Source organism: Lissotriton helveticus, chromosome 4_1 (assembly GCF_964261635.1).
Source record: "Lissotriton helveticus chromosome 4_1, aLisHel1.1, whole genome shotgun sequence".
Classification (NCBI taxonomy): domain Eukaryota; kingdom Metazoa; phylum Chordata; class Amphibia; order Caudata; family Salamandridae; genus Lissotriton; species Lissotriton helveticus.
The window spans coordinates 1299892359-1299913814 of NC_136063.1; the positions used below are offsets into that span (position 1 = coordinate 1299892359).

At 42.5% G+C, this 21456-nt stretch overlaps 1 protein-coding gene across 1 annotated transcript in view; it reads right to left on the minus strand.

Annotated features, from left to right (window-relative positions):
* Positions 1–21456, minus strand: part of GALR1 (galanin receptor 1) — an 890007-nt gene that overhangs the window by 355800 nt on the left and 512751 nt on the right. The window contains exon 2 of the mRNA XM_078685787.1: positions 5236–5301. Coding sequence (XP_078541913.1) covers positions 5236–5301 — 66 coding nt within the window. The remainder of the gene's footprint in view (positions 1–5235; positions 5302–21456) is intronic.

Here is a 21456-nt window from a genome sequence, read left to right on the forward strand (position 1 = left end):
GCTTCAGAAAGAAAAATTAGGGCACATTTTGAGTGACTTCTCAAATCCTCTTCTATTTTATTGAAAAATTCTGACATGCAGACTGAAACATGCACTTTCAATACCAGCAGCAGACTTCCCTGGTGAGCAGTAGCTTTACCACAGTGATCTAATTAGCAACTAGCGTGCTAACATTCTGAATTTATGGCAAATGTGTATCACATCTGAATGCCTTCTTGATGCAATCAAAGTAGAAAACTGAAAGTATTTCCTACTGAGGAGACTGTAGTAAATGAGGAAATTAGGAAACTTCATAACAAATAAGTCTCCCAAGATGGCCACCAGAGACAAAAGAGCCCAAATGTAGCACACATATCCCCCAGATGTAGCCCAAGTATAGCCCAATGACAGAATGTCCCAGAGTGTTCTAGAGCGCTAACAGTCTTACTTATGACAAAAGTATGGCACACCTGAAGTCATCTTGATTGGAATAAAGTGGTAACACTTAAAACATTTAATTTGCAAAAGAACAAAATGAGGGGGTTAATTTTGCCATAGAAATTATGATTAGTGCTGAAGAAAGAAAAATTAGGGCACATTTTGACTTCTCAAATCCTCTTCTATTTCATTAAAAAAAATTCTAACATGCAGACTGAAACATGCACTTTGAATACCAGCAGCAGACTTCCCTGGTGAGCAGTAGCTTTACTACAGTGATCTAATGAGCAACTAGAGTGCTAACATTCAGAATTTATGGCAAATGTGTGACACATCTGAATGCCTTCTTGATGGAACCAAAGTAAACAAGCATTGAAAATGCAATAGATCTCACCCTTGTTTAAGTTAAAGCCATTCTGTTTGTAATGAGGTGGCTTTTAAGCTTTGCTTTTATTAGTGTTTTTCAAACTTTCATGTAAATAACATGCATATGTATGCATATATGTATATGTATTCATGCATTTATATTTGTATGTATATAGATATGCAGATTATATGTGTTTATATATGTATGTATATATATATATAGATACACATACATATATATAAATGCATATGCATATATATGCATATATATATGTGTATATGTGTGCGTGTAGCGAGAGGTAGAGGTGTAGAGCTAGAGAGGTAGAGGTAGAGAGGTAGAGACTAGTAGAGAGAGAAGTAGAGAGAGGTAGAGAGTAGAGAGTGAGTAATAGAGAGTAGAGAGTGAGTAGTAGAGAGTAGTAGAGAGCATTAGAGAGAGTAGCAGAGAGTGAGTAGTAGAGAGTAGTAGAGTGAATAGTAGAGTGAGTAGTAGAGAGTAGTAGAGAGTGAGTAGTAGAGAGTGAGTAGTAGAGAGTAGTAGAGAGTAAGTAGTAGAGAGCAGTAGAGAGTTAGTAGTAGAGAGTAGTAAAGAGTGAGTAGTAGAGAGTAGTAGAGAGTGAGTAGTAGAGAGTACTAGAGAGTGAGTAGCAGAGAGAGAATAGTAGAGAGTAGTAGAGAGTGAGTAGTAGAGTCAGTAGTAGAGAGTAGTAGAGAGAGAGTAGTAGAGAGTGAGTAGTAGAGAGTAGTAGAGAGTGAGTAGTAGAGAGTGAGTAGTAGAGTAGAGAGTAGTAGAGAGTGAGTAGTAGAGAGTAGTAGAGAGTGAGTAGTAGAGAGTAGTAGATAGTGAGTAGTAGGGAGTGAGTAGTAGAGAGAGAGAGTAGTAGAGAGTAGTAAAGTAGTAGAGAATGAGTAGTAGAGAGTGAGTATTAGAGAGTAGTGGAGTAGTAGAGAGTAGTGGAGAATATTCCAAAGTCTGGCACAGCACCACTTGCACAACAAGTCCAATCAAATCATATCACTTAGAGTCCTTATTGAAGCGCTGAATCTTGGTGTATATTCAAATGCTTTTATTTTCCCTAAGTTTATGTAGAATATATGACGGTACCACGCGTACTTTTACAACGCGTACCGTTACAACGCTACTTTTACCACGCAAGTCGTTACAACGACTTGCGTGGAGGGGCGCTGGATAGTAATTTTTTTAATTTACTATTCCAACTCCAGTCCCCGTGGACTCTAGGGAAAGGAGTTGGATAGTAAATTAATTTACTATCCTGGAGCGCCCCCCAGCGCAAGTCGTTGTATCGACTTGCGAGGTAAAAGTAGCGTGGTAACGGTACCGCGTTGTAAAAAAATGCGTGGTTACCGTTGTATACCGTTTATGTACCACAGCCAGCCAACGCATTTCGTTCTGTACAACAGAACTTCTTCAGGGCGTTCTTATTTCCTTCAAGTTATGTCGGTATCCTGTTGTCATATAACTAGATATTTCTTCCAAATGTTAGACGAGTCGTAAGTACATTCTTATTCAAAGTGACTAGGTATCAATTTTACCCACACAATTCGGGCAGACTTGAGTAATTTATAGCATCCTCAAAGTCAGTCTTTCAAAAATTCCAAAGTATAGGACATGATAATCCAAATCCAAATGTTTCTAAGAAAAGTCATTTTCAATCGTTGGGAATATCAGCGTTTGGGCAGATATGACCCACGGACACGGTTTATGACTTTTCTTGAGAAACATTTGGATTTGGATTATCATGTCCTATACTTTGGAATTTTTGAAAGACTGACTTTGAGGATGCTATAAATTACTCAAGTCCATGGATGCTGCTGGGAACGCCCCCAGCAACACCCATTGCACGCCCCTTTTACGCAGGACACCTCGTTAAAGGGACTGATATTTATCAGGCAGGATTACGCCACAAAAAGTGGCTTAGTCCTGCCTGATAAATATCACTCAGTCTTCTGCGCCACCGGAACGTCACAAAAAGTGACGTTCCGGAGGTGCAAGGGGTTCGTAAATAAGGCCCCATAGGTTTCACACTCGTTATAGTTAGGAATTAGCATTTAAAAAACCTTTGAAATTCACTGAAAAAACCATAGGTTTCACACCAGTTATAGTTAGCTGGACAATTTACTCATACAAAACCATTGAAATTCCCCCGTTATAGTTAGTTGCACTCACTATAACTCGCGCACCCACAATCCACTGCTGATGATGTCACATATTACATCATTCATGACATGATCAGTGACATCACTGATGACATCACTGATGACATCTCAAATGACATCACTGATGACATCATCCAGTGAATGTGGTTTGCTTTGATATTTAAATATGTATTATAAATACACTACTTTGCATTGAAGAATGAGTGGATATATAAATATAAATGTGTGGATGGTGGATTTAGTAACAGTGTCATTGATTGATTCCTTGACTAATTTGTAGAGTCTCACTATATATAATGTGTAGTTACTAAACTGTGTGAAAGTCTTTATTGCTTTGTCTTAATTGCTATGTTAAAGACTATATTTGTTATTGGTTTCTTAACTGAGTATTTGTATGGGTAAATGAATGTCTATGTGGTTTGGTGGGGGGTGTGTGATTGCCAAAAATGTGTGAATAGTTCATTCAGTAGGTATATGAGGTTAAGACTACATGTTATAACAGTTGTTTCAGTGAGTGTATATGTTTATGGGTGTGGTGGTGATGAAATATTTCTCTCAATGGTACATCTCCATTAAACTTGAAAAGAAGGCAGTGTATGTGACAGGTATATCTAATTAAGTGTGCCTAAGACTTAGTGATTGTATGAGTCACTATATGGTCAACTGTATACTTGTAACAGTGATTTTATAACACACCAAGGGCCCGATGTAGGTAGGAATCATTTACCGATTTTTAATTACCGAATTTTACTGATTCGGTAATTAAGAATCGGTAAATATGAAGGGTGGACATGTAGGTCCATCCAGATGTTTTTCTTACCGAATCGGTTAAATTCTGTATTTACCGATTCAGTAAATACCGACCGGTAATGCTCCATTCATTCCTATGGGCTTTGAAGCCCATAGGAATGAATGGGGCATTACCGGTAAACCGGTAAATCGGTAAATTACACCCTCTAGCACCCCCAAAAAAGGTTCGGGGGCCATGTGGCAGGCATACCTGCCCTAAGGGCAGGTCTGCCTGTCATATGGCACAGGTGTGCATGCACACATGTGCATGCACACCTGAATCGGTATTTTAACATCAAATTGAATTTGATGCTAAAATACCGAATCGGTAAGGCTTGTGGGACTCAGAAGAGTCCCACCTACATACCAAATTTACCTAATCGGTAGAAATACCGATTCAGTATTTTACAGAATCGGTAAATTTACCGATCGGTAAATTTACCGATTCTGTAAAATATGTGTCCCTACATACCAAAGCTCAAATACCGGTCGGTAACGGCCGAAAATACCGATTTTCGGCCGTTACCGACCAACCTACATCGGGCCCTAAGTGTGAGTTACTATCTATATAAATAGATGAAGTGGTGTTTGTATACGTGTGTAGGTGAGTAAATGTAAGTATAATCAATTGTTTGCATAAGTCAGAAGGATGTCTTTATAAGTGAATACAATGTGTGCTGGTGTGTAATGTTGAAATAGGCATATAAGTATATTTGATAGTGTTCTGTTGATTATTCACTGCATATAACACTGAATCTATAGGTAAGTGATTAGATGTGTGTATAGTTATATGAATAACTGAGTGGGGTTTCAAATATAGCACTTTCTATTTTACAGTGAGTATTGAAAGAGTATACTAGTGTGTGATGAGGTGTATTTGATTGTCACATGGATGATGTCATCAGTGATGTAATTTGAGATGTCATCAGTGATGTTACTGACCATGTCATGAATGATGTAATATGTGACATCATCAGCAGTGGATTGCGGGTGGGCGAGTTATAGTGAGTACAACTAACTATAACAGGGGAATTTCAATGGTTTTGTATGAGTAAAATGTCCAGCTAACTATAACTGGTGTGAAACCTATGTTTTTTTCAGTGAATATATATATATATATATATATATATATATATATATATATATATATATATATATATATATATATATATATAATATGCTATTTTTCGATATTTTCAGACTTACTATTATAGGGAAACAATATTTTGTAAAACATATTCTTGTTACACAATATTGTTGATTAAGTTACTGTTTCAGTCATCCTTCCCAGTTATCACCTTTTACCTGTAAACAATTTCTTCTCTTTAAATGAATTCCACCACCAACATACACCACTTTAGATCATTTTTCTTTTTGTGTTTGTACCATCTGTACTTTATTTAATACCATTTGTTTCATGCCATACCCTTCAGGTAATTCTTGTATTTAGTAATCATGGTTAAAACGACTTTGAAAGGCGTCTACCTTTTTCTTGGATGCTTCTGATTTCTTCGACATGTTCCTCAATTTCTTATGCAGGTGATTAAGAACCTAAAAAGATAAACAGGATACGTTTTAACGGTTAAACATTGGGTAAAATGTGCCAGGTTGCTTTCCTATATACATTTTTTTCAATTTTAAAAATGACTGCTCTCTGTTTGAACTTCAAGTAAGAGAAAAATCAAAAAGCATAGTTGATTTATCAACTACTAATCAAAGTTTTCAGCACACTTTAGAGCACGAAGGCAGATTATCACAATGGGATGCTACACCCTTTGGTGAAGGATTCATGAGTTATTTGTGTTGTTTAGAGACTCTTTCCTTAAGGTGCCCTCATATGCGTTGTGATTGCTAGAGTGCATACAATGAGGACCAGATTGAAAGACAACCAATATTGAAGATTATTTAAAGCAAACAGGTGTACCAACAAACTGTTGGGGCAGAGAACAATAATAGCCACACGCTTCACAATAAGACTATATTGAATGAGGATGATCGAACTTGAAAGAAAATAAAAAAGGACAATCATTCACAGGGACAACTCCTGGCTAAGGGCGTCTGGGCCCCTCCCACTCAGCTTTGTTAGCTGTGGATGTTAATTGCTCAGAGCAATTGCCATCCACAGACCACATACCATTTTCTATTCTTTGTTTTTCCGATTAACAGGAGGTCTTTTCGAAATAAGGATAAACAAATCCCAGTCCGGGTGCTGCCCTCAGTGTCTGGCTGCCTTCCTTTCTCTTTGCTGACATGAGAGTCAGGCAGGCAGGCACTTTAAAAGAGAGACATGCACTAGTGCGCATGGCCAAATTGGTCTTGATTTTTTTTTTCGTACTGCAGCAAGCTAAGGACTGACCTAGTGCCAGCACTGACCTTCAATTCTTGGGGGTCTCAAGAGACCATCCACTAATGATGTGCAGCAACATCATATTCTAAAGCAGTACCGGGCATTTAGGGAATACGCCCTTTATATCCCATGGTTTCTTATCAATCACACAGTCTGTAGGAAACACCCACTGTTTTCCAAGTCGTCACATGATCGGGTGTGGTTAGTAAGCATCACTGATGCCACCCCACCCTTTGAGGACATGAGAAGGGGTGGGCTTACAGAAAGCTCCCTGTATGATTGAGGGCACATGACCTGATGTCACTGAGTCATGAGACTCTGTGACCTTAGGTTGCACACAAATTGTAGACAGAAACACTGTGCATGCGTTACCATGTACAGAGTATCTATTTACAGCATATTGTCTCATTTTCGTGCTCTGAGAGGCTCATTAGTGGACTCTGAAAACACTGATGCCTGGGGCAGCAATGCTTGGCACCTTACTGGCACATGCTTCTAATGCCAATGTGTGCCAGTCATGCCTTTATCAGGACCAGCTTGTTTCCGGTCCAGGGAAGGCATGGCTTGGCAGTTCGGGCTGGACTGTTCCCATGAGGCACAGGGTCAGACTGATTTGCATATAGCCATGTCTGAACTGGGGTGGCAGAGTGGGCTAAAGAACGGTGATGGATTAAACCCAGATCTTTTGACTGGGTGTGAGTGTTTGATTGATTCAGATGCTCCGTCCATCACCACCCCCTTTTGTACCGTTTATCAGGACCAGAGCAGCCCAGGGCCTGCAGAAAAGCCAGGACTGGAACTGAGCTGTTGACTGATAGCTTATGTTTTGTGTGTTTGCATTTAACCTCAGGAAGACCCTGGCATCTTCTGATCTAGCCTCGAGGCTCAAAGTAAACACGGAGGACCTGTCGGAGAAACACTCATATGTACCAAAAAAGTCCTTAGCACTTATTAGAGTGGCTTGAAATATGCAATTTCTGGATGGGAGCATTACAATATGAAACCTTTTTGTATGGAGCACATTCTGAGCTCACGTATTTCAAAATGCTTTAATATGTGTTAATGAAGTCACTGGCACCTGGAAACCTTTTTTATGTATAGAGCACATACCGAGCTCATGTATTTCACGGTGCTCTCATATGTTATATATCCTTGCACAGAAATGCTTGCAGCTCTGCACAGGTTTTCTATGCCCCACCCCTCCTGACATCATTGTTCGAAGAATCTGGACAATTGCTGCATACAAAACTGCTCATTATGGGAAAAGTGACCAAACTGAATGTTAATTCAACAAAACACTGATGTCTTATTGATATTTAACCCCTGAGTATGTCCTTCCCTTTAAAGTAATAGCACCTAATAGAATTCACTCTAGAAACTATAAGTTTAGAAAGGGGTGGAAATATATAATCAACATGACTTTTCTGTGAAGTCTTTGATTTGAATGAAATGACTAATTAGGCGCTCTATTTAGTTCCTTAAGCTGTATATTTTCAATGAGTGTTTCCATTTGTCGACAGATTAAACAAATATAAATATTTTTGCTTTTATATACCATATAACCAAATTACTCAAATGCACCCCTCTCTGTTACAGACCACATGTTGAGGGCCAGTTACCTGTTGCACAACAACAGGTAACTGGAACTCAACACGTTTTCTGTTTGCTTTCAGAGGCTCCTTAAAACACGATTAATCAAGTGGTTAATACATGCCCCACATATAATTCCTGTGCACAAGGGGAGTTAGGTCCTAAATAGGGGCTGAGGGAGGGCTGGACCGTTTAAATACCAAACAAACAAGAAGTGCCCCCGTCTCACATTAATTACATAGAGATTTTTTTGCAAAGACCGAATGAACAATTTAATTAAATCTGGTCTGGTATATTTATTTATACCTCTTAATCCTGTATTTTTTCAAACGAAACAATTTTACAATGGCAGAGAGAGAAAGAACTCTCTCAGATTATTCTCACAATCATGGTAAATCATTAACTTTTGTTACATAAAGACATTACATTACATATATATCACAACTAACGTAACATTACATCCAACCAACAATTCAAATTACAATACAAAATTACAATTCATCAATTTTATAATACAATAGAGCTTTTCAAAATCACAATTTCTGCACAAAAAATTAAATTCAATTGTAACAAGAGCTAAGTATATTGTCATTTATTCGAAAGACACTAGATGTATCGACTGGCTCTTGATGGAATTGCCGACGCGTTTCAGGTTCGGGTCATTAGTCCCCCAACCCTCATCAGGGCTCTATTAGTCATCTGTTTAGGATGCAAAAAAACATGTAGTTTTATTGACAACCTAATCGCCTCTTCTCTAAAACAAACCATTTGGACAGGTTTTATATCTACCTGTATCTTTCTGTGATGCTTGCTCACTTGCGGCTTCTATTTGTGATGCACTCCTTATTCTGATTTCGGACGGTGCACCATCAGTTTAGATTTAACGAAATCTAAAAATCAACAAATTCTTATTTGTATGTTTTCAGATTACTCACATCTTTGTAGTAAAACTACTAAAGTTGGCTGAAAAAAACATACCTTCGTATGTACGAGATAGTACTGCGGTGGGGGGAGGAGGAGTGTCTTTGTTTATTTACTTTTACTCCTAATTAAACAAAAGACATCAAAGCGCTTTTTAGTAGCATCTTCACTGGAAATCGACATATGGTATCAAAAAAATTGACTAAAGACGTTCCTTACCTGTCTTCTAGTACAATGTTTATTCTAGAAGGACTGCCTCGTCGATTTTTCAACTGGGGTCTATATTCCTATTTATGCAATTATAAACATTGAGAGTTCACGTATTTCAATCATCAACATGACTGTTTTTTAAAAAATTGATGATGACTCGTGTTCTGTGATAGCACAACGGCCTACCTGTTTCCTTCAGGGGAACGAGGTGGCGCCTCCGCCTCCCGTCCTGTGGCCCAGCCGGGCCTCCGCGATTTTCAATCTCGCCTCAATCTGTATTTTGTGCTCGCTTCTTTACCGGGCTTTTTAATTGCTCTGCGGGGGAAGCGCGAGAGTCATATCAATCGCGGTTCTTTGCCGCAAAGCGATTTCTGACATACTTTTGTTTTTATATTATTCAAATACCTGTCAATGCGGTTTACTCCGTTAATGCGAGTCTGCCATGCACGTCCTTTGCTAATCTTTACAGAACACGGCCGCCATTTTCGGATGAATAAAAAGACCCGGTTTACCATTAGATGCATAATGGGAGATCGAGTTCTCGAAATCAGTAAGCAGTGTTGACTAATCACAATTTGTTTAACCATTGTTCAGATGCATTAGTTTGAGCGCAGCTAGGAGTTATTTGACAATATCGCAATCCTCCCTTAACTCACCAAACATGAATTTGGCATATTTATATGTTTATTAAGTACTTAAACCACAGCATGAACAACTGAGCAGTTTGACACCAAGGCTCAGATCCTTGACAGCTCGGACATGCTGTTCAGTCCGGTTGTTGTACAATTAAATTTCAAAATAAAATATGCTTCTTTCTCAAGAAGCATTTTGTCAATGTCTGCAGGGCGCTGTACATTATTCATTGTCAAGAGTACAGACCATTTCAAGTCATTCTCATTGTGCGACATTTCCAAAAAATGCTCGACTATGGGGGCAGCTAATGTTTTGTTCTTGATTCTAGACCTGTGTTGTCCTATGCGAAGGTTAACTTGCTGGTTTGTTTTGCCAATGTAGATCTTCTGACATGGGCAAACGACCACATAAATGACGTTTTTTGTCCTGCAGTTGGAAAAACCGAGATGTTTCCACTTCACTCCCTGATGTTGGAACTCAGTTCCTTCAATAGTGCTGCCACATGAAACACAGTTACCACACCTGTGGTGTCCCTCCACTGGTTTCATTTCCCACAGGGCTAGAAGGTCGTGTTTGGATTGGGGCTTCACCAGATCAGCCCTCACGATCTGCTGTCCTAAGCTTCGATTCTTTTTGTATGCGAACATTGGTCGCAGAAAGGGGCACTCGAGGTTCTCGAGTAGGTGCCAGTTCTTGAGCACCGTTTGTCTAAGCTTGTGCGTGTCAGGCCCGAAGGTTGTGACACAGACTAATCGGTCTAGCTCCTTCTTTTCTTTGGGTTGCATTAAGGTTTCACGAGGGGTGAACCGGGCTCTCTTGTAAGAATGTTTCAATAGTTTCTTTGGATACCCCCTATGGATCATCTCATTGCAAAATGTCTGGGCATGGTGGTCATAATCCCCTATGTTAGAACAATTCCTTTGAATGCGCAACATGTGGCCATATGGTAAATTGGCCTTCAGGCTTCTAGGGTGGTAGCTGTTATGATGTAGGATGGTGTTTTTATCCGTTTCTTTCTTATAGAGCGATGTTACCAATTCCCCATCTTTGCTAGTCACCTCAACGTCCAGAAACGTCATTCTTACATTACTAGTCTCGATCGAGAACTTTATGTCCCCATGTCTCGTGTTAATCCATTGGTGGAATGCCATCAACTCGGTCTGGCTCCCCTGCCACAGGAGCCAGACGTCGTCTATGTAGCGCCACCATTGCAAGATGTTTTGGATATATGGATTGTTGTTCTCCACAAACATGATCTCATATTGTGCCATATAGAGCACTGCCATCTCCGGGGCATAAGGACAACCCATCGCTGTGCCCTTAACTTGCATGTAGAACCGATCGTTAAATCAGAAATAGTTCTTTTTTAATGCTATCTCCGCAAGTTTTAAAATAAATGAAGTCGGCACTCTGTGGGGTTTCTCCCTCTTCTCTAGATATAACTCAATGACCTCTAGAGCTTCCTATAAGTTTAGAAAGGGGTGGAAATATATAATCAACATGACTTTTCTGTGAAGTCTTTGATTTGAATGAAATGACTAATTAGGTGCTCTATTTAGTTCCTTAAGCTGTATATTTTCAATGAGTGTTTCCATTTGTCGACAGATTAAACAAATATAAATATTTTTGCTTTTATATACCATATAACCAAATTACTCAAATGCACCCCTCTCTGTTACAGACCACATGTTGAGGGCCAGTTACCTGTTGCACAACAACAGGTAACTGGAACTCAACACGTTTTCTGTTTGCTTTCAGAGGCTCCTTAACACACGATTAATCAAGTGGTTAATACATGCCCCACATATAATTCCAGCAAACTATGTGTTTAAAGACCAGAGTCTCGCCATTAAACTATAAAACCACAGAATCTTGGACTTCTCTTAAAAATAAGTCACTAAACTGGTTGGGGGTAAGATCGGGACTGACCGAACAGCAATTGGCTGATTTAAAGATGGTTTGATGAATTAAATGGGTGGGCAGATCACAGAAAACTCTACCAGGAGATTGTGTAGTATTGTCTTTCAAGACACCAAAGCTCATGGCGACCATGTTAAACAGAACAAGGCCCAATCATATTACTACAAACCCGATCTCTGCACTTCCACTGGGTTACTTCAACCAAACCAGGAGTATTAGGGCCCATTCATCAGCCAAAAACTCTAAGTACTGCACTACCTGTTACTCTCTAAGCCTATAATGTTCCAACCTTTAACAGATAACAGGCACTAGAAAATTTTGAGGATATAGATTGACCACCAGTGATGTATTGTGATGGAATTAAGTGGAGATATGTGGGGACAAAAGTACTAGATCATTCAGGAAGGGGGTTGGGGAAAGAGTCTAGTAACAGCTAGTCCAACTAATCTACCTGGTACTGATCCTTTATGGCATGTTGCCAGGTGTATTGAAGATGTAAGGATACACTCAGATGTAGGGGATTCCTCCCACTCTCCCAATGAATGTATTGACTTCGTATTCTGGAACGTACCAGGGCACAGGAATAACATTAACAGCAAAGAGTGGCTAGATTTGGTAGCAGCTTATAATTTTATGTTTGCAGGAGACCTGGCTGGTAGAACTTGTCCATATGAACGACTTTAGAACATTCTTTGTCCCAGTGAGTCATGGTAGATCTAAAGGTGGATTGTGTATTTTCATCTCTAATTGTCTACCATCTGTTAGATCAGTCAAAGAAATAACTAGCCCCTATTACCAAGCAATAATATGTCAAGGGTCAGGTCTTGCTAGGATGGTAGTGGTGAATGTGTACAATAACCCCCAAAGTGGCGATATGGTGATCCATTTGAACAAATTATATGAGTATCTGGAAAAATGGGACAATAGTCATAACAAACAGATATCGATTGTGTGGGGTTGGCGATTCAACTTGCAGCACACTTACCGAGAAAGTAAAAAATAAAAAAAAAGACGGGGTCTCAAAACCGGTCCTGGAGGGCCGGATCCATGCCAGATTTTTAAAATAACTACATGTATCTCAATGGGGATATCCAAAAAATCTGGTATGGATCCGGCCCTCCAGGACCGGTTTGGAGACTCCTGGTTCAAGTAAATCGCACTTTAGTCATAATAGCTATGGAGACAAGCTAAATGAATTGACTTACATGTTAGACTTATCATTTTCAAATGAAATGTCAGTACCCTATGCTCCTTTTAAATGTACTTTTAATGGTTGTTATAACTTTAGTACTATTGATTATGTTTTAACTTCTAACAATCTGAGCTCCCATGTTTATCATTTTATAACTCATTCAACACAGTTAAGTGACCACTACCCACAGTCTGTACAAATCACAAAGTCCATACTAATTAAAGATCAAAATGTGCCTGTTGAGGCTTTTAGTGGAGACTTACAGCCAGATTCATGAAGGAAAAATCGCCTTGCAAAGGGACAGATTCTGCGAATCGCAAATGCAAAATTCGCTAATTCTGAAATCGCTAAATTGCGAAGAATTGCATTTAAGGAATCTTTATTTGAGATTCCTTAAATGCAATTCATGAACCATTTTAGAATTGAGAAATCGCAATTTTTGGCCGCTATTTACCGCGATGTCTGACTTCGTGGTAAATAGCGAAAACTTAGAAAAATGCATTTTAGGGCATTTTTCTAAGTTGTATGTTACACACACACATGTCCTTTGGACATGGGTGTGCGCAACACCAGTGTACATTTGCATTTCAGGGGTGCATTCCTATGGGACTTTGGCCCATAGGAATGAATGGGGAGTCATTCCTTATTTGCGATTAGCAATTAGCGAATCGCAAATAAGGAAGATGTAGAAATCGCTATCAATTTAGCAATTTCTACATGCATCCTGTTTTGCGAGTCTTTAATAGCGATTCCTTAATAATCGCTATTAAGGACTCGCAAAAGAGGAGCATGATGAATCTGGGGGTTAGAGCTAGCCACCCATAATGGCTTCTCACTGCAATAGCACAAGGTTATCCCAGAGGATTTTCTTGGAAACTAATTTGAGATGCAAGGGATGCCTTTGAGACATGCTTGGATGATAATGCACACCCAAAAGAGATTGTAAACTTTTTTTTTGGTTATTAGTAAAACTGTGAAGGAGTACATGCATTTGGTACCAAAAAGGAATAAAACTAGAAATGGCTTGTCTGATGCACATTGCACTAAGGCACATAAGAGGCTCAAAGAGACACTTCATTGAAATCCCAGGTGTAGAGCTGAGGTTCGGCAGTGTAGATATGACTATAGGCGGGCCCTGAACCAGCAGAGAACCAGGCTTAGAGAAGAGCCTTGGGTAGCGTTATGTGAAGCAAGTAGTATGAATGATAATAACACATTCTGGAGGATAGTAAACTCTGCCCCGTTGAGAGAAGATGCTGGTCCTGAAATTGTGGTTGCAATCCCTGATGATGATTGGATCAAACATTTCTCTGTCATATATGCTGCACAGATCCCTAAACCCGTTACTATTGGTTATTCTAATATTAATGGCAATATAGATTTGGAACAGTCACTTAGCATTGCCCCATTTACCCTAGTTGAAGTGATAGAGAGGCAATAACCTCTAACAAAGGGGGTAAAGCACCTGGCCCAATGCCATCCCAGTGGACCTGTATAAAGCCAATACCCGGTTATGGGGGCCGATTTTAACAATTGTATTAAAAGCATGCTGTACGTCAGAATTTTTTCCAATATGGGAGGAATCTACAATAGTACCCATTTATAAAAAAGGGGATCAACACAACCCTGCCTGTTATAGGCCTATCTTGCTGCTCGACTCTCTAGTCAAAAAAGGAGTCAGAATAATCTTGAATAGACTGCAAGAGTAGGACGAATCCTGGGGCATGTTGACTGATGGGTTTTGTACCGGGTTGGGGATTATCGAACAGAGTCTCAATTTGAGCAACCTAGTAAGGAAATAAATGAAAATTAAAGGTGGTAACCTGTAACTGGGTTTTGTAGCTCTTTCTTCTGCCTTTGATTGTGTTAACCACTTAAAGCTATGGGCAATCATGAGTGAGATGGGTGTGGACCCCTCGATAATCTCCTTTTTGAGGGACTTGTATTCAGGAGCCAAGGCTAGGATTATATATGGAATTAAGGGTGAATGTACCCAGCCGTTCAGCATACAGAAGGGGGTGAGGCAGGGCTGTGTCCTTGCACCTTTTTTTATTTTTGCTCTATATGAATAATGTAGGCACTGCCTTGACATTGCAATTGAAAGATCTGGCTCAGGTGAGACATCGCCCTGTGCCTGCCCTTCTCTATGCTGACGCTGCTGTTTTGTTGGCACATACCCCAATCTCCAAGCAGCTGGTATTTAACGACTTTGTCAGTTATATGCAGGATCTTGATTTACATGGCTAAGACATTTATAATGAAGTGTCGGAGGAAAACAGGTAAATGCAGTGCAATTAGAATCCAGGATTCTGCCATTGAATATACAAACACGTTTTCATACCTTGGTGTATTATTTGACAAAGATGGTACATGGAATCATGCCATTAAACATAGGTTGCTACTCTTTAGAAGTGCCTGCCTGGCCCTATGTAAATTTGCAATAAGATTGGGCACTAATCCGCTGCGGGAAATGTTCACCATTTACAAGGCAAAGTGTGTCAGCAAGGCAGTATATGAGGTGGGCATATGGGGTCATGTAAATTGTATGGGAATACAACTAGTGGAGAATGAATTCTTAAGATATCTACTTGCCACTCCCCAGTCTGCCCCAACTTTTGTGTGTCATGCAGGGCTGGGAGTACTGTTTCTTGTGGATCTAATTAAAACCCAACCGATCCTGCTCTAGCATAAAATATAGTCATCAGAGTACTGCTCTAAATTGCCTGTCATCAGGGACTGTTTATATTCAACCCAATATGCACAAATCCTCTGGTTCAATACGTAGAGTGTTTATGTCAGTACCTTTTACTAACCCTGAAAGTTTAGTCAAATTAAACAGGAAATACCTAAAGGCCGACTGTTTGGCCCATCTCAAGACCATTAGGATGTCTGCCGAACTGTTGGAACCCTCTGTCCTAAGAAACCAGCTTATTTTAACTAGTTACAACAGGCAATCATATCTTAGACATGTTCCACATCAAAAGCAAAGACATGTTTTAACTCGTTTTAGAATGGACACTTTCCATTGTATGGTAATATTTCCTGAACCAAATGACTGGTCCCCTAATTTATCAAACTGCCCTTGTCATAATGTTTCAACACAGAGGACAATGCATGTTGTACATTTTTGCAAATTCTATAAGAAGTGGATGAAACTTTATATATTAAGTTACTTAAAGCCAGATGTACGACCTGCCAAAAAGCTCCTCGCAAATTGCGAGGCACTATTTGGCATGTACAACAGTGTGTTTAACACTGTTTGCGATTCCCAATTGGGTCGCAAATTGCGAGGCTCATGAATATTAATGAGCCTCTCACAATTTGCGAGTCCATTAAAAATGACAGGACCTCACAGGTATGGTGGCCTGCTGGGCTCAGCAGACCACCATGTCTGGGACTGCTTTTAAATAAAGCAGCTTTTTTGTTTTTAAATGCAGCCCGTTCCCTTAAAGGAAAACAGGATGCATTTAAAAACAAAAAATGAAACGTTTTCGTTTCATTTTTTAAGGGCAGGCAGTGGTCCCTCGGACCACTGCCTGCCCTAAAAATAATATTGCATGCCTTTGCAAACGGGAAGGGGTTCTTTGGGGACTCCTTCCCATTTGTGAATGCATTACCACCTACTTGTAGTAGGTGGTAATTTGCAAGTGTTTTGCGACCTCAATTGCGGTCGCAAAACATTGGTACATAGCTTTGCGGTCGCTATTAGGAAGGGAACACCCCTTCCTAACAGCAAGGCGCAAAACAGTATTTTGCGAGCTGCAATTTATTTGCTAGTCGCAAAATACTGTTTGTATATTGTTAGAAATGGGGGTCTCTAGTTGGCTGGGGTAGGTACCACTGTCCTAATAGGGACCCTTGCTTCTAGTCAGGGTAAGGAGGAAACCCTCTAAGATAACCCCTGCTCACCCTCTAGGTAGCTTGGCACGAGCAGTCAGGGCTAACCAAAGGCAATGTGTAAAGTATTTGTACCAAAACTCACAGTAACACAATGAAAACACCACAAACTGACTCCACAACAGTTTAGAAAAATAAAGGTAATTAATCTAAACTACACAAGATCAAAACGACAAAAATCCAACATACACAGTTCAAGAATTTGGTTGCAAAAGAGTTCTTAATGTTAGCGATAACTTTATCCACAGTTGCGTCACATTTTAGCCACAGTGCCTTTGTTAGCGATAAAAGGTTCCAAGCACAGAAGCTGTAGCGGTGAACAACAAGCGATGCGCTGCTCCTGAGACCCTGGGGAGGAGTTAGCGACAGCCCCGCTGCAGCAGTGGGCGTGTTGCGATTTATCCGGTCTGTATGGGGAGGAAGGCCACTTGTATGGAGTCCAGTGCGTAGGTTCTGTAGGAAGTTTTCTCCTGCAAAGGCACGATGCGACGATTCTCGGGTGTTGCGACGATCTCCGGGGTCTATGATGCGTGATCCAGCGGCGATCTTTCTCTCGCAGCTCCTCGTTGCAGTGGCTCTGCGATGATTCTCGCAACGACGTGATGCGATGGTTTCACCCAGCAGCAGCAGGCTCTGCGACGATGTTCGCAGCAGAGGAAATCTTCCCGCTAGCGAAGGATGCAGAGTCTTTGGGCTGCACGGCAGGTGCTGCGACAATCTCGATCTTCGTAATGGTGGGAAATTTCACTCTCTGCCGGGTTTGCGATATATTTTCTGTAGCAAAGTCTTTAAAAGCGTGATTTCCAGCTCCCCTCCACAGGTACAACTTCCAGAGGCACCACACATTGGCCAAGCACTCCAGGAAGGACAGAGCTCTCTCATCAGAGCTCAGGGAAGCTGGGGTTGAAGACCTTTTGTTCCTGGGAATTCAAAAACAGGGAGACAGCTCTTCTCAGGCCCTTGGAGATTCCTTCAAGACAGGGGACACAGCACAACAGCAAAGTCCTTCCCCTCTCCTTGGCAGCAAAGCAACAGCAGGTCAGTCCAGCAGAGCAACAGCAGGATAGTCTTCCTTCTTCAGATTCAGCTTTCTCCTTGGCAGAGGTTCCTCCTTGATTCCTGGATGATCTAATTTTCTGTAGTCTGGGGTCCTGTACCTATACCCCTAAAAGTCTTTGTTCCCTTTGTGCAAGAGTGCTCTGAGCCTGGTCTGAACAAGTTCTGGGTGTTGCTTGAGCACTTTGTTTTCCTGGCCTCTCCTTTCCATTCAGAGAGAGGGGCATGGTCATCAGCCGCCCAGCAGGAGGTGGAGCCAGCATTGTGGAGGGAAAGCAAAGCCCTGGAGCACTTTGCTGACATGAATCATTCTCTCCTTTCACAGTGCAGAGACATCAGACGCACCACTGGGGGTGGAGCCAGCACTGTGGGGGGCAGGCACAATCCTATTCAGGTCACGGTGCTATTCGCTCCCACAACTCAAGATGCAGATGCAGTCATTCAGCCTAGGGCTGACTCAGCCAGTCACTTGGGGAATCACTAGCCCTGTCACTCTCAAACCAGACAGTCATTTCACAAACAGGCCAAGGCACACAGAAAGGTCAGACAAGAGAACAGCAACTTTCTAAAAGTGCTGTTCTCAAACACAGGATTTAAAAACATCCTTTCCTAAAAGCTGTGTTATTAAATTCTGAGTTCAGGGATACCATACTTTTATGCCCTATCTTGTTCCTATGGGAAGATATGCTGGTAGCCACTGTAGCCAGCATCCCCCATGATACCCTATGGAGCAAGATAGCCTTGCAGCAGTGAAAAACGAAAATGACTGTAATTCAGTACCAGAGCATGTCACCTGCACAAGTACATGCTCTACCTTTCACATACACTGCAGCCTGCCCAAGGGGGTACCTTGGGCCTTCCATAGGGGTGACCAATGTGCACAGAAAGGGAAGGGTTAGGCCTGGTCAGTGAGGACACTGACCAGGAGGACATGGCAGTTCACAGACTGCACACAAGCACTGCAGTGGCAGGCCTGAGACACCATTTTAGGACTACTCATGTGGGTGGCACAATCAGTGCTGCAGGCCCACTAGTAGCATTTGTCATCACCAGCCCTGGCACACCCAGTTCACTTTACTAGGGACTTCATGATGATACAAGTATGCCAATCATGTATATCCAATCACAATAACAATTTTACACAGGTAGCACTTACACTCTGACACTGATCAGCAGTGGCAGAGTGTCCAAAGCATCTAAACCAGCAAAAACGAAATCCAGCACAGCATCAAAAACTACAGGAGGTAGAGGCCCAAAAGACAGGGGAAACCATGCCAAAGATGCCAGGTCTAGCACGTGTCACCTCCAGCTGAAAGTGGGGAGAACTGCCCACCCTCTTGGGAGCTCTCTTCACTTAGGCGGAAAAATCTGGACAGACCATCAGCGTTGCCGTGTTCTGTACCAGGTCGGTGTTCCACCGTAAAGTCCATTCCCTGTAGGGAGATGGACCACCTCAACAGTTTTGGGTTCTCACCCCTCATCTGCATCAACCATCTGAGGGGCGTGTGGTCTGTCTGAACACGGAAGTGAGTCCCAAACAGGTAGGGCCTCAGCTTCTTCAGGGCCCAGACCACAGCAAAAGCTTCCCTTTCAATTGCACTCCACCTCTGTTCCCTGGGGAGTAGTCTCCTACTAATGAAAACTACAGGCTGGTCCCAGCCCTCCTCAGTGATCTGTGAGAGTACTGCTCCCACACCATGCTCTGAAGCGTCTGTCTGCACTATGAACTCACTGGAGAAATCAGGTGCCTTGAGCATCAGTGCTGTGCACATGGCAGACTTCAGGGTATCAAAAGCAGTCTGGCAGACTTCAGTCCAGTTCACTTTTCTGGGCTGCTTCTTGGAAGTCTGCTCTGTCAAGGGGCAACGAAGATGCCATATTCCTTGACAAACCATCTGTAATACCTGGTGAGACCTAAAAAGGCTCTCACCTCTGTCTGGGTCTTGGGGGGCTCCCAAGCCAGAATGGTATCAATCTTTGCCTATAGGGGCGCTACCTGGCCGCTCCCCACCTGGTGTCCCAAATACACCACAGATCCCTGCCCTATCTGGCACTTGCTGACCTTGATAGTGAGGCCTGCCCTTTGCAGAGCCTTCAACACTTCACAGAGGTGTTGCAAGTGTTCTTCCCACGTGGAGCTGAACACAGCAATGTCATCCAGGTATGCAGCGCTGAATTCCTCCAGCCCGGTCAGTACCTGGTTAACCAGTCTCTGGAAGGTGGCAGGGCATTCTTCAACCCAAAGGGCATGACTCGGAACTGGAAGTGCCCCTCTGGTGTTGAGAATGCTGACCTCTCCTTGGCCCCATCAGTTAAGGCAATCTGCCAGTACCCAGATGTTAAATCAAATGTACTGAGGTACTGGGCAGCTCCCAACTGATCCACGAGCTCATCAGCTCTGGGGATGGGGTGTGCGCCAGTCTTCATGACCGCATTGAGCCCACGGTAGTTCACGCAAAACCGGAGTTCTGGATTGGCACCGGGCGCAGCAGCTTTTGGCACTAAGACCACTGGGCTAGCCCAGGGGCTGCTGGAGGGCTCAATCACCACTAGCACCAACATCTTGGAAACCTCTTCATTGATGCTGGCCCTGACCTTGTCAGCTACCCTGTAAAATGTTTGTTTCACAGGCAAACTATCTCCAGTGTCCACATCATGGACGCACCAATTGGTGATACCTGGCGACAGGGAGAATAGGGAGGCAAACTGACCCAGCACTTGGCGACCGTCCCACTGCTGTTATGGGGTCAGGATGGGCGAGAGGACCACACCATCCACTGACCCGTCTTGCTCCTTAGCTGTCAGGAGGTCAGGGAGAGGATCACTATCCTCTTCCCCTCTAGCATCTGTAGCCATGAGCATTGTCACTTCAGACCTCTCAAAGTGTGGTTTGAGGCGGTTCACATGCAAGACTCCCAGGGGTTGCCTGGGGGTCTTCAAGTTAACCAGGTAGGTTACTTCGCTCTTTTGCTCCACCACCTCATATGGCCCAGTCCACTAGTCTTGGAGCGCAAAAAGGCTCCACTGGCGCCATCACCCACAATTTCTGCCCAGGTTGAAATTCGACCAGAGTGGTATTCTGGTCGTACCATCTTTTCATTTCTTCCTGGCTAGCTTCCAGGTTCTCCTGAGCGAGCTTCCTGAAGCGTTGTGTCTGGTTGCTAATGGCCAATACATAGCTGAACACATCCTGGGGGGTCTTCCCACTGGATTTCTCCCATCCCTCCTTCACCAGTGTGAGTGGTCTTCTAACAGGGTGGCCATACAGGAGTTCAAAGGGACTGAACCCTAAGGACTTCTGAGGCACCTCCCTGTAGGCAAACAACAGGAATGGTAACAAGACGTCCCACTTCCGTCTCATGGGCTCCGCTAGGCCCATAATCATACCTTTCAGGGTGCGGTTGAACCTTTCAACCAACCCATTTCCTTGAGGGTGGTAAGGAGTGGTGAACTTATAAGTTACCCCACACTCCTCCCAAAGAGACTTCATGTACCTTGAGACAAAGTTGGTACCCCGGTCGGTGACCACTTCTCTGGGTAACCCCACACGGGAAAAGATCTCCATCAATGCACGGCCCACCACGGGTGCTGTGATTGTCCTGAGAGGGACTGCTTCCGGGTACCGGGTGGTATGGTTCACCAAGACCAGGATGAACCTGTTGCCTAAGGCTGTCTTGGGGTCCAGGGGCCCCACGATATCGATGCCCACCCACTCGAAAGGGATGCTCACCACAGGAAAGGGTTGGAGGGGTGCCTTGCACTTCACTCCAGTATTGCCACTGGCCTGACATGTTTGGCAAGACCTACAAAAGGAACCATCTGGGGCCAGTGGAAGTGGGTGACAAGCCTGTTTAGGGTCTTGTCTTGCCCCAGATGTCCTGCGAGAGGCACGTCATGAGCCAGACCCATTAGGGAGTTCCTGAAGCGCGCGGGTACCACC